The 14,239-nt window shown below is 32.8% G+C and overlaps 1 protein-coding gene across 1 annotated transcript; it reads right to left on the reverse strand.

Annotated features, from left to right (window-relative positions):
* Window positions 1-6,582: 6,582 nt before the first annotated feature.
* Window positions 6,583-7,791, reverse strand: LOC131607242 (transcription factor TCP10-like). The gene has a single exon (XM_058879261.1). It carries the CDS (start codon window positions 7,716-7,718, stop codon window positions 6,729-6,731), a length of 990 nt encoding a protein of 329 aa, XP_058735244.1. The 5' UTR covers window positions 7,719-7,791; the 3' UTR covers window positions 6,583-6,728.
* Window positions 7,792-14,239: the final 6,448 nt, after the last annotated feature.

Below are 14,239 nucleotides of genomic sequence, written 5' to 3' on the forward strand. Positions count from 1 at the left end.
CCCAGTTCACCTCAAGTCAAAGTTTCACAACTTCTATTGTGAACTAGTCACGGTAAATGCCGATCTTACTGAAGCAAAGAGAATCTAGCAAGCCTTGCAACAAGACCAGAAAGAAAGAGAGTGCAAATCCATGGAGATTAACATAACCTCCCTGACTGACCAATTAAGCTATATGCATATTCCCATCCACCAAGTAAGATAGGTCACTTCATCCAAACACTCTAGTCTTCAAAGATCATCATGAAGAAGTAGATGAAAAAACATCTAGAGTACAAAGTACATTTGGCGCAAGTTCCTAATGACGATAACATCACATCGCGAATTTTCACTTCCACCGAGTAAAAACCAACAAAAAAAAGGAAAGCACGACAAAACCCTCATCCTTCAGAGCAGGGGAAAGGGCTTGGGAGGAAAACTGTTCTTGGTTGTTCAGAGGGCCCAATAACTACGACTCAAAAGGTAAAACAATCCACTAAGTCAAGCAAAGACAAGTGCCTTCTCCTAACCAAGAAAACAAATAATCTTAACATAAAGATCAATCAAACAGATTCTCACATCCCACGATGATAAACGAGCAAACTATTATAAAGGGAGAATGCACCATTTTTCAGGTAATCCCAACTCAAATTCTATTCACCTCATCTTACTCTCATACTAACTTGAGAATTGAAGTGTTAACATTACAGGTTTGCTCCTCCACCATACTGAAAACTCGATTCAATCATTCCAACCCTTATTCATTGTTCACCGGTCAACTCTAATTCTCGCGCAAAACAATATATATTAATTAAATTATAATTAATTTGAAGAAGGGTGGTTGAAGAAATTATATTTGCAATTTAAAAAATTTAGTATTCATATTGTAACGTATTTAAATTTCAGAAGTTAAGATTAATGAGAAAAAATAAAATGGACTATTCCGACTTGTTTAAGTAATATAAATATTCTCGCTTTTAATCAAGGTCGGCCCTAGGTCTGGGCAAGTAGGCCCATAGCCCAGAGTCTAAAAAAAAAGGGGTCTAAAAAATTTAAATGTGGGTTTTTGTGAATTATAATGCAAAATCATTATATATATTTTATTTTGAAATGCTACGCGTGCGGTCTTCATGGTGCAGCGGAAATGAGCGTTTGTATCATATTTGATGTTGTGGAATCGAGCCTTACTGGCAGCTTTAATGTTTTTAATTAGTTATTTTGATAAAATGACAAAACTACATGGTACAATGATTGAACCTAGGCACTGTAACTTAAAAATTTGGGTTAATACCTATTTTCACCCCTGCCATATGGGGTCGGTGTGAAAAATCCCCCTGCCAAAAAAAATTGCAATAATTGCCTCAACAAATTTTAAGAGTTTCAGTTTATACCTTTAGCAGGCCACGTCATCAAAAAGTATGATGGGACATATTTTTTTAACTTTTTAATGAATTGTTTTTCCACCTCATATAGTTATCCAATATAATGACCTTAATACCCTTAGTTCCTATATCCACAAAAACCCAGAATTTTTTGTACCCTAACCCATACTTTAGTTCTTGAATCTTCTTCTTTCCATTTCTCTGAAGCTTGTGTTTTTTCATCACCAACATAAACCCACAGAATCTCTTCCGAAAATTCTTTAAACTAACTACACAATACTATTTCAAACTATAAAATAATCAATTTGCAGGAAACTAAACTTCTTCAGTATCACTTCTTTCCATGTTACAGTAAAGAAACAAAGTTTATCTCCAACAATTAGCATTACAAACCAACTTCAAATTTCATAATTTCTCTTATGCACACATAACTAATTTTTAACCCATTTAATATTACATACATAAACCAATTTGTCACAACAAATTACATATGAAATTGAAGCAGAAAAAAAGATTCTGTAGTTGCTGTTGTTGTTTCAGATCGCATTCATACCATCGACGGAACAACCAAACTCGCCGACACGAAACGCTAGATCCACCGCCACACAACCGCCCTGACCACCTCCATCATCACCGCTGCTGATACGCCATGGATCATACGCCGTACTCCCTCCGTTGATGCTCCACAACTGCCGTTGCAGCCCACAAGCGATTCGCCACTTCGATGAACCCACCGGACAGATCCAATGTCACCATGCTCTCCACGTAACAACGCATCAGCCGCCAATCTCCGAGTCGAGCCACGCAGCTTCCATCGGCCGGCCACCTACGAGCGAAGCTTTCCTATCCGGTAACAATTCATGACTTTTGGCTTACCTTTTATTGATGTTTGGTTTGGGTATTTTTGAGTGGAGACTCCACTAAGGTTATGCTTGTTGATTTGAGTGGAGAAAAAAATGCAAGCTTCAGAGAAATGGTAAGAAGAAGATTCAAGAACGAAAGTATGGGTTAGGACACAAAAAATTCTGGGTTTTTGTGGATAAATGAACTAAGGGTATTAAGGTCATTATATTGGGTGAATATATGAGGTGGAAAAACAATTCATTAAAAAGTTAAAAAAAAATCTGTCACATCAGATTTTTTGATAATGTGGCCTACTAAAGGTACAAACTGAAACTTTTAAAATTTGTTGAGGCAATTATTGTAAATTTTTTGGCAGAGATTTTTCAAACCGACCCCATATGACAGATTGACAGGGGTGAAAATATGTATTAATCCTACAAATTTTCATATATTAACAACTGAATTTAAATTTTTTCATATATTAACAACTGAATTAAATATTTTCATTGTTAACTGAAATTTTTTATTATATATAAATCTTAATTTTATTAAGCTTTCTAATTTTATTTCTATAATATTAATTTTATTATTTTATATTATTAGTGATTTGCTCTTGTTTTATAAAAAAAATATATTGTTAAATTATATTTTATAATAATATATTTAAAAAATTGGATATTAATATTATTTTTAATTAATTCTTATGAAAATATGGATACCAAATAAAATTTATAAGTTTAAAACAATTTGATTTAAGTTAGTCTAACCTAACTCAATCTTTATAAGATTTTATAAAATTTTAATTAATTCAACTTTTTTTATACTATTACATCAATTGCAAAAAAATTTGACGGTTTACCAAAGTGTCACAAAACAACTAAAAAAAATCTCTACAATTTCCACTCTCCTAATACCGAGAAAAGAAAAAAATGGTAGACAAAGTTAATTTAAATTATTAATGTTTTTTTTATAAAAAGATAAATTATTAAATTTATTTTATGATAATATATTAAAAAATTAACAATATTAGTATCATGCATAATTAAATCTTTTGATTAATTTTTTATTTTTAAGTGTCCATTGTTGTTATTTGTGTTGGGTCTCTAAAAAGGAAAACCCGTCATGCAACTTATTAAAAAGATTAACGTTACAAACATAAACATAAAGTAACATAAAAAAGAAACCAATTTTTATTCATAAATAAAACTTGAAAAACCATTCCAAGAAAATGCTCAAACTTAAAAGATAGGAGACATGATTTTCCCTGGTCTACTTTTCTTTCCTTTAAAAGATAATTTTGTTCCTAATCAACCAGAAACTCACCACCACTAACCAAATAATTTCTCACCCTACCAATTTTCTTGTGCATTAATTTTTCATAAAGCTATACTACTAGAGAGTTTTATGTTGATCAATTTGCCTTTTCAGCAGCCCTGTAGGACAAGCTATTCTAAGTTATAGGATTAGGATTAGGAGTAGAAATATGATTTAAAGGAAAGTGAACATAAACACTAGTAATTACGTATTACTTAGGCAAGTTTAATTGTAGAAGCTAGAAGCAGTATCCATTTTCAAAATGCTAACTAACATTAACTAGCCTATTCAGAAAGTTAATTACAAGTAACTTGTTACATGTCTAGAACCGTCCTTCGAAATTTTATGAAGTCCAAGTCACGAAAATAAAACTTATACTACTATACTACTGCCTTTAAATTTCCTATGTAGTTACTATCTATATACTATGCTAGTATATAGCTTTCAGCCCTTGACATTTTTGTCCCTTTCTAATACACCATAATCTATTTTTCTTTACTGCTATTTAATTAGTAAATTATGTGTACCGTACGGTATACTCCCCTTCAACATACATGCATATATTTATTAATTTATTTTTAAATTTGTCTGTTATGAACAACCCTCTACTGTATGATAGTTTATTGTTGCGGTTGATTCTATTAGAATTTTATCATTTATTTAATAGACATTAAAAAAAAATTATGTTGAAGCTTTTGAAAAAAAAAAACGAATTTAAGAACTTGTTGAGAAACAAAGAGGTAAAACGTCAGCAGAGGGATCTATATAGAGAAACACAATCCATATCGCCTATTGATCAGGATGGCAAATGGGCATGCTCGCTCCGTAAAAGACCAAAAAAATAAGGCAAAACAGATATACTTAAAGGTATGAGCCTAAAACTTTGGTCTGCCCCGCACTAAAAGTGAGGGCGGGCTCGCGGGGCGGGTACTGACCTTTTAGATCTAAAATTACAAAAATTCATGTAAATGCATATCACTATAAAAAAGGGAGTGGGCGGAGCAGACACGTAAGATGCTGCATGCTTAAATCCTTAGTCTGCCTCACACTAAAGTGCGTGCGAAACAGACATGTCCAACGAACGAAGCTTGTTTTGCCACCCCCACCATTGATCATTACAAGATCAGACTAGTGACAAAGTGATATCCTCAGACATATGACATTGATTATGAAGAGACATTTTCTCTAGTAGTGACAAAGATGAATAATATTCGGGTATTATTATCTCTTGCTACCCATTCTCATTAGGACGTAGTCAGTTTGATGTAAAAAATATTTGTTTACATGGAGGCTTAGAGGAGAAGGTGTATATGTAGATTCCATTAGACTTTGATCTTATTGGTGGAAACAATAGTGTGTGCCAATTGAAAAAGACCTTATATGTGTTAAAGCAATCACCTCGGGTCTCGTTTGAAAGATTCACAAATGTCATAGTGTGCTTGAATAATAAGCAAATAAAGAAGATCACACTTTGTTCTTCAAACATTCACTAAGAAAAAAAACTAATTGTAATTCTTTTTTATGTTGCTGTATATATTGTTATATTTGATGATTTGATTGCGAGACAACTTCTCTAACAAAAGTTATCAACAAAATTTGAGATGAAAGACCTTTAACAATTCAAATATTTCTTGCGAATTGAGCTAGCCTACTTAAAATAAGGTATTTTTTTATCTCTCTAAGAAAATATGCTTGATCTTATCCACGAAATAGGAAAATTTGGATGCAAACTAGCAAATGTCACATTGAGCAAAACTATAAGATAAGCCTCAAGGAGCATATTAGGTCAAAGTTGGCATATGCAGTTAGTGTGGTCAGCCAATTTATGCATGATCTAAGAGAGAGTGCAAATTGTAGAACTTGTTTAACAATATCTCAAAGCCACTTGAAAGAGATGACTCTTGTTTAAATGAGGGGGAAATCTAACTATTGGAGTCTTTACTGAGGCTAATTATGCAAGTTTAGTGAGTGATAAGAACTATTTAAGACTATTATCCACTCTTGTGTGGGAACCTGATTATTTGGAGGAGTATGAAACAAAAGGTAATTGCTTGTTCAATTGTAGAAGTTTGAGTTATGGTACAAGAAATTTTTGAATTATTGTAGATGAAACAAGTGTTGGAAGATTTGAAAATATATTGTGAAAGTCCTATAAAGTTGTTTTGCAATAATAAATCAGTTATCATTGGTATTGTACATAATCATGTTTAGTATGACAAGACAAAACACCTTGAAATTGAGCAATATTTCATAAAAAAAGAAAAGAAAGAAGAAAGACAATAAGATTGATAACTACAACCTATATTTCTTTCTGAATATCAACTACTCCCTCCGTTTTTTATTATAAGTCGTTTTAGACTTTTCATACAGTTCAAGAAAAATAATAATTGTTGTATGAAAATGAGAAATTTTGAAGGTTTTTACAAAATTATCCTTCATTAATGACATATGGAAGATAAATTTATATAATTGAAAGGAGAGAGAATAATAAATATTTAAGGATATAATAGGAAAAGTAGAATTAATTATTCATTGGAATTGTAAAGCGACTTATATTTAAATACAATTTTTTTTTCCAAAACGACTTATAATAAAAAACGGAGGGAGTAGTATGTATTATCGAATGATTTATCAACATAACGTTTCAACCAACTTACTTGCAAATTCAAAATAATTGATATTCATTCTAGTATAAATTATATATTAAATATATATAGTAACTTGTAGGATTAGTGTGACATGCTATAACTTTTAATTTATTTTTCAATTCTGTAATTACAACTTTTAATTTATCATAACCTTATTTTATATCATAGAAATTTTTGAATTATATATTTGAGAAACACTTAAAATTAATTTTAAAAAATTGAATTAGAGTTCTGAAACTTTGAAGTATGATTCACCATGAACCGACATGCTATAACTTCTGACTTTCACCAATTATCAAATGAACTTTGCTATTCTCAACATTCACCAAACAGTGAGAAATATAATCCACAAAATTGCTTGTTCAGTGTAACAATTTTTAAACAAATTTAATGAATCACAAGATGATGCATGAAAGAAATTTAACAAGGAATAAGCAATGGAGAAATAACTGAATTGCTAGATTTTCTGAGTTTTATTCATAATATAAAAGATAACAACTTTGGGCTAATATTATCCATGGAATAATACCTTAACAAAAAATAAGAATATTCCAGAAAACATTGCTCAGTTATTGTTAGGGGAAACAGAAGAAGGCTTATTAGAAGAAACTCCATGACCCTCTTCTCCATCTTGAACTGTATCAAGAATGCAGAAACCTGGTAATCCATCAGAAACAAACCTGCTTCCAAAGATTGAAGCTTGATGATGAACTTGTTGTGATCTCTGATGAACCTCCGAAGAAGAATCCATAGGAATTTCATTCCAAGATCGAACTGACTGCGAAAAATTCGACTCAAGTGTCTCGTTCGGAGTGTAATCTGAATCTTGTCCTAGAAATGGATTTGAGTTTACCATGAACCCTACTTTCTGTATATAATCATTAGTTGTTTCATTGTTCCAATTTTCATGATACTGGTTATTATCAAAAAGTGTTTGGTCATGGTTTTGGTTTTGGTTTTGGTTTTCACATGGTTGTTGTGATTGCCAAGGAATGAAACCATTGTGATCTTGGAAGGAATGAAGAGAGAGCCCAAGGTTTTCAGAAGGGTAGTTCTGAAAATTGATGGATGAAGAATTAGAAGAGGTAGTTGGAAAGAAAGGTATAGGATCAGTAATTTCAACGTTATGCGGTGAAATGAAACCTGAACTAGGGTTACCTTGATCCTCACTCAATTGACTTAAGAGATGAAAATTGTAAGCATTTGATGATTCTCCCATAACCATGTCAGTTGAGAGTGCAGCAACATTTTGTTCTTCCTCTTGAGGGTTTAGGGTTTGAGTTTCGCCGATCGGTTGCCACGAAGAAAGCTCGGCGAGCTTGTCAATGGAAGGTTTTGCTTTTCTGATGAGCCAGTCCACTGCTCTACTTGGTCTGTCATAGCCAAGACGATCTTGAACATCGTAGAATTCAATGGCAGTGTGTGCTGAGAGACGAACCCTGCGATCGCGAGGTCCTTTCGATGTGTAAACCTTGCTGTGACGATCTTTCTTACCGGAGGATCGAACTATGTGTCCTCCTTCAACTTGAACTATCTCTCCTCTGGTGTTCCTCATCTTTATTTCTCTTTGCTTTCAATGAAAAGTTGTTTCTATTTTGGTGGGGCTGGATATTTATTGATAATGAATAAACACTAGATGAGAGAGGTGAGATCTCCTTTAACTTAATTATAAATTTTAAGAAGGGTTAACTTATTTTAGGACAACAAAATCCTTACCAAAAAAGTTTATGACATGGTTTTAAATTGCGGGTACAAATTTTTTGATGTGGTGGTCTCTACAATTATATTAAATTGCATTAAGTCCAAAATTAGAGTATGATATAAAACCACGTATGTAAATGCATTATACACCACGTCAAACAATTTTGTTTACATTTATTAAAAATCAAAATTTTAGAGGTTCAAAACTCAAGTAGTTTTTTTTCATCTTTATATATGTTTTTCAACTGTGTATTTAAACATCCCCTCAATCAAAATTTAGAGAGCAAGTGCATGCCACAATAATCTTAATAACCTGTGTTTTAAAAATCGGACTGGACATCAAACCGGTGAGGATACTGAGTTACTGGTTTATTGATCGAACTATCGAGTCACTGGTCGAACCGCATAACTAAACCGGATTAAACCGGATAACTCGGTTGAATATATACCGGTCGTTATAACAAAATTATATAGGTATAAAATCTGTCGAACCGGATGATTCAGTCTCTACAAAATATAACTAGCACTTAAATTTTTTAAAAATATCATACTATAAATAAATTCACAAGTTTATAATTTAAATTCAAGTTTTACACATAGGTATCACACACAATAAAATAGTACATAATTATAAAATATAATTGCAAACAAAAGTTTAATCGAAATATAATTTAATTGAATAATTTATAACAAAATAATTCCATTGTCTACTAAATTTAATTTCAATAAAAAAATTGTTTCAATGTTGGGATCTCCTTCTTCAATATCAAAATTATGGGTAACAAAATCAACCGCATCTGGAACAATTTTTTATTTTTTATTTTATTTCTTTATTTTTTATTTTATTTTTTCATTAAAATAGTCAAAACGACGTTGTTTTAATTTTTTAAAATAAAAAAAATTAAGAAATGCATTTAAACCGCCGGTTCACAAAAACCGCCGGTTTTTCGGTTTACACCGGTTTTAACCGGTTCACACCGGTTCAATGACATTCCCGATCCAGTTATTGAATAAGACCGGTTACCTGACTGGTTCCCGGTTCAACCGATCCGGTCTGGTTTTTAAAACACTGAGTAATAACTGTAACTACATCACTCACCGATATGTAATTAGAATTTAAAACTATTCTTTGAGGGATCTCATTTTAAAATATATTATTGAAGATAAAAGTAAGTGAATGTGATAGCTCAATTATAAATTTATAAATGTTAGTTCAGTTAAATGAATATAACGATTAATTTATATATATATATATATATATATATATATATATATATATATATATATATATATATATATATATATATATATATATATATATATATATATATATATATATATATATATATATATATATATATATATATATATATATATATATATATATATATATATATATATATATATATATATATATATATATATATATATATATATATATATATATATATATATATATATATATATATATATATGGCCGACCAGATTTATTTTCAATCGACCACTCTAGAGAAGCTATAATCCTTCTAGAATCATCTCAACACATAAGAATTGCCCTGCATATAAGTACAGATGACCCAAACTCCAGATACATTGGACGGCTCTCAGCAATTCACGCTAAACAAATAGCAGTTTGTTATTTCTTCTCCATTAATCATAATGAGCTTATCAACTCAGGTACTCAGTTTCGAATTCAATTTCAATTCACTATTCTCCCGCATATACTGATTTGAGCATTAGAGTACTAACCATGCAGGTCAACCCCTCTCCGCCACATCGGAAGCTCAAATTCGTTGTTATCTCCTATCTTCACTCAATTTCTGGTTGCAATATGGAACAGTGAAACAGTCTGTGGGAAACAACTTTTGATTCCCGCATTTTCAACGATCTCACCTTCACTCTTTGATTTGTTAGTTGAAACTTGAAACCTTTTCAGGTCATCAAATTGAGAGCTTTCGAAATCGAACATGAAGATTCATCGTGTTCGATCCAATCAAGTAGCATATCCACTTTGATTTCTTAAATTTCCAAATCTAATCCCTACACCTCTTGGTAATGGCTAGATCCAAAACTACTCGCTCCGTTGCATCACGACAAGCCGTTGTCGCAGCTCAAGTAGTAATTAACCAACCACCTCCACATTCTCCACAAGGCATTGTGAATTTAAGAGCAAAGGTTCCGTTGCACCCAGATATTTTTTAGGTTCCTCAGATAGCTACATATGTCCAAGTGCCTCCGATTGGACCTTCGATTGCCAGTGAACCTTATGTTGCAAGGCACCGACGAATTATTGAGCAACATATACAACATCGTTAAGAGTAGAATTCACAGGCAATAGAGGAAAGGTTAGTTCATCTCAAAGAACACCGTTCAAAAGGCTATATAAAATAGAACTCAAACCACCATTCTTGAACTGACCACACCAAAGAAAGATGAAGCTTTGAAGTCGAAGAATCATTAGAGGAGCAAGAAGCACCATACTACTCCCCAAAGTCTTGAAGGAAATCGAGGTAGCCACGCTTCTCCCCTCGATCAGGCAGAAAACCAGCCATTAAAGAATCATCGGAAGCCTCATATGTGCGCCTGGATTCTAGATAGCAGGACACCGAAGTCCATGAAGAAACCTCCCAAGTTGACCGAATATAACAAAAATGGAGATCCAGACGAGCATGTACAACTCGTCAACAATCAGTTGAATTACTTCAGTGTTGGCGAAGCCTCCAAATATAAATTGTTCACTCTACCTCTTGTTAGGCCAACCAGGTTATTGTTCAAGGGTTTTCCAGACAGGGAGTATTGAATCCTGAACAGATTTCTGTGAATGACTCACGACTCACTTTATCGCCTAGAAATTTAGCAAACTTGTGAAGCTAGTTACTTTGAGCGGGATCATTCAAGGTAAGAAGGAGAGACTACGGTTTGGCATTGACCTATTTACACTACTATCCATAGAAGTATATGGAGTGGAAGAAGGCCTTGAGTATTGGATCTTGAAAACGGCCTTTTACGAGATCATCGCTTCAGATTGAAGCTATGGAGGAAAGGAACATGGACCACACAAGAAATGTTGAGCATGACTCAGTCTTATATGATTCTAGAAGAAAAGCTTAATACACGGTCTGACAACCTCGCTTCCGCTGACACTAACCTAGCCGCCCAACAGGAAAGGAGTCTCATCGCTGAAAGGATGAGTCTAATCGAGGAATGTAGAGCCGATACGACAAATACACCCTAATAAATGTATCACTGTAAAAGATCTATCAAGATTGTCCTAGCAAAAAGTTCCAGAAGGGAGGAATCAGAGCTCCATTTCTCATCCAAGAATTGTCTAAAACAGACAAGACGAAGTACTTCCGCTTCTATAAGGGACATGGCCACAACGCCGACGAGCGTATCCAGCTAAAGGATTCAAATGAAGAGTTGATCAAGAGAGACCAACTGTTTGAGTATGTGAAAGAGGGAAAACGAAATGGGGGAGTTGCCCAAAGCTAAATCTCCCTCGAAATCTATAAAAGTGGAGTCCAGTGGCGAAGACAAAGAGACGAGCAAAGGGAAACACCAATATAATATTGTCATCACCGTAGGAGCGCCACGAGCAAACCTCCCCTCTAAGAGAATCATGAAGAGAAAGATCGCCGAGATGTTGGTCGTCCATAAAAGGATGGAATGGATGTTAATGACAATGCGTTTAGTTTTATTTGGAAGATGAAAGTTCCTCTCAAAATAAAAGCTCTTGGTTGGAGATGTTTTAATGAGAAGATTCCTACAAAAGTTGCTCTTCTTCGTAGAGGTATTCTCCCTAATTCCATTGACTCTTCGTGTGTTTTTTGTGGAGACAATTCCGAATCTTGTCATCATTTGTTTATTGGTTGTCAAGTGGCCACTCTTGTGTGGAAGGAGGTGGCGGGTTGGATAGATTTTATAGATGCGGGAATGGTTGACCTCAAGGATAGTTTCATGAAATGGAGTAGATATTGTAGTCATAAGAGGGTAAAAAAAGGAAAAGAAGGTTGTGTTTGGCTAGCTACGATTTGGTGTTTGTGGAGCACTAGAAATGGTATTATTTTTAGAGAGGAAGATTGGAACGTTTTGGACATCGTTTGGAACATTAAAGCGGTGCTTTGGAGGTGGTCTTTCATTGGGAATATTACACAAACCAATTGTAATTTTTACGAGTTTTGTAAAAACCCTCTGTTTTATATCTCTTAAATTTCATTTGGTGTGTAATTTTACTTTTTTCCGAGTGTAGTTCTCGGATCTTTTGTAATCGAGTTTGAGAACTTTTGTTCTCCTTTAATGAAGCTTGCTTACAAAATATATATATATATATATATATAATTAATAGTTTTCAATTTATTTTTCCTCTAAGAGTGTGTTTGGATGGAGCATTTTAATGAGGGAAAGTAATGTTTTGAGGGAATTTAAAATGATTTGACCAAAATCCATTGTTTGGATACAAAAATGAAGAATTGTTAAAATGATGGAAATTTATGGAGTATTTCATCCTAAGTTAAATTTAATCATTTTGAAATGACACCAAAAACCAAAGAATTTGAAATTCCTCTCATGTTCCATAGAATGTATTTGCTATTATTATTTCTTCAAAATTTACAAATTGGTCCACATATTTTTCAAAATTATAAAATTGATCCCAAAAATTTTTAAAAAATTGCAAATTGGTCCTTAATAATTTTTAAATTTTACCATTTGGTCCTTCAAATTTTTAAAAATTACAAATTAGTCCCTACTTTTTCATTTTTTAATTTGGTCCAAAAAATTTAAATTTTATACAAAATGACACCAAAAATCTAACAATGAATTATCTTAATACTCCATCCAAACAAAACAATTTAAAAATGAATGGATTTGAATTGAATCATTTGAATTGCTTTGATTTTTAAATTACTTTAAATTTTCTAATTACCTCATCCAAACACACTCTAAAGGTTTATGCAATGGATGTTGTTGTTTTGTTAAATTTAAGTATCAGTGGTTAATTTTTACATAAAATATAGATGATGAAATGTTATATTTATAAGCGAGACGAGATGATTTATGATGTATTAAAGTTTTGAAAGAATACGCGTCAAAATCTTTAGAATTCTAAACGTTTTTGCTATCAACATTAGTATGCATCAAGGCTACTTTTGCATGATGGTCCAAAACACGCATGCGATTGCAATCTTTCAGATTCCTTTTATCCAAAAACAACACCACTCACAAAGACACATGAATACATATACATACAAACAAAATATAAAAGTGCCTGTTCATATGACATACATATCTTATCGGTTATTCTTCTACAATTCTACACAACGTAAAGCGACAGAGTAATAACAAATAAGTTATTAGATTTATGATATCTTCTTTCTACGTGTGAATTCGAGATTTTGAACATGAGCGTACATCGGTACATGTATTTCAAAATGAAACATATTCATTGTATTATTAAAGGCCAGTAATAAGTTAAGTGGGTGATAACAAAAACTACCAAAAGAAAACATTGAACTATGACTTAATTTACTTTGAGAGGTGAAGAGATATCACATGGGTGTGGTTGGACATAGCGAGGGAAAAAAAGTTATATACTGCTATCATGTTTGTTTACTTACACCATTAGTAGCTTTAGCAAGAATGTGTGATTTCTTCTAATCCAATGTTAAATTTATATGGGTCATGCTAACATGTGTCCTTAGGGCACATGTTAAAGATATTATAATTAGAAAAAGTTAAATGTAATTAAATACAATAAAGTCATATTTAAAGTTTCGATACATTGAATGCACGCGTTCCAAGAAAATAATTCTATAAATATCTCATTATCTTGTGTCCTTGGGGCACATGTTAGCTTTTCCCAATTTATATTTTATTACCATTTTTTACCTTTAACTTAACTTTATCTTCCAAAGAAGGCGAATCCTTAAGATTTGAACAAACTTTCTGATAGAAACCTTAGTAAAGAAGTGGACCTTGAGATGAATAATAATAGGCCCAAGATTTGGAGAGTTTACAAGAGGAAACGTGGAAAGGCATTGAAGGATGCTGAGCTGGCAGAGGCTTGAGGGAAAAAGGAATAAGTTAGTTAGTATATAGTGGAGGTGTGGGGGGAGGAGAGGGACACCCCCGAGAATTTCGGTTTTGGAAAGAGAAAGGAAATCACCTTTTTGTGAGGGAAGCCGTTAGTGCTTTTGGGATTGGTAGTCGTCACTATCAATACATTCTCTATCTTAAATCTGTAATTTGTCTTATTCATCAATACAATTACAGATTCACATTTTACTCTCTGCATTTATTCATTCTTAGCTTCTTTAATCTATCAATTGGTCCGACCTGCCGGATCAAAACATACACCGTGAGGGAGACTGTTCATGA

Source organism: Vicia villosa, linkage group LG5 (assembly GCF_029867415.1).
Source record: "Vicia villosa cultivar HV-30 ecotype Madison, WI linkage group LG5, Vvil1.0, whole genome shotgun sequence".
Taxonomy (NCBI): Eukaryota; Viridiplantae; Streptophyta; class Magnoliopsida; order Fabales; family Fabaceae; genus Vicia; species Vicia villosa.

Coding starts and splice junctions, on each gene's coding strand:
- LOC131607242 (XM_058879261.1), bottom strand. CDS start 7,718: ATGAGGAACACCAGAGGAGAGATAGTTCAAGTTGAAGGAGGACACATA.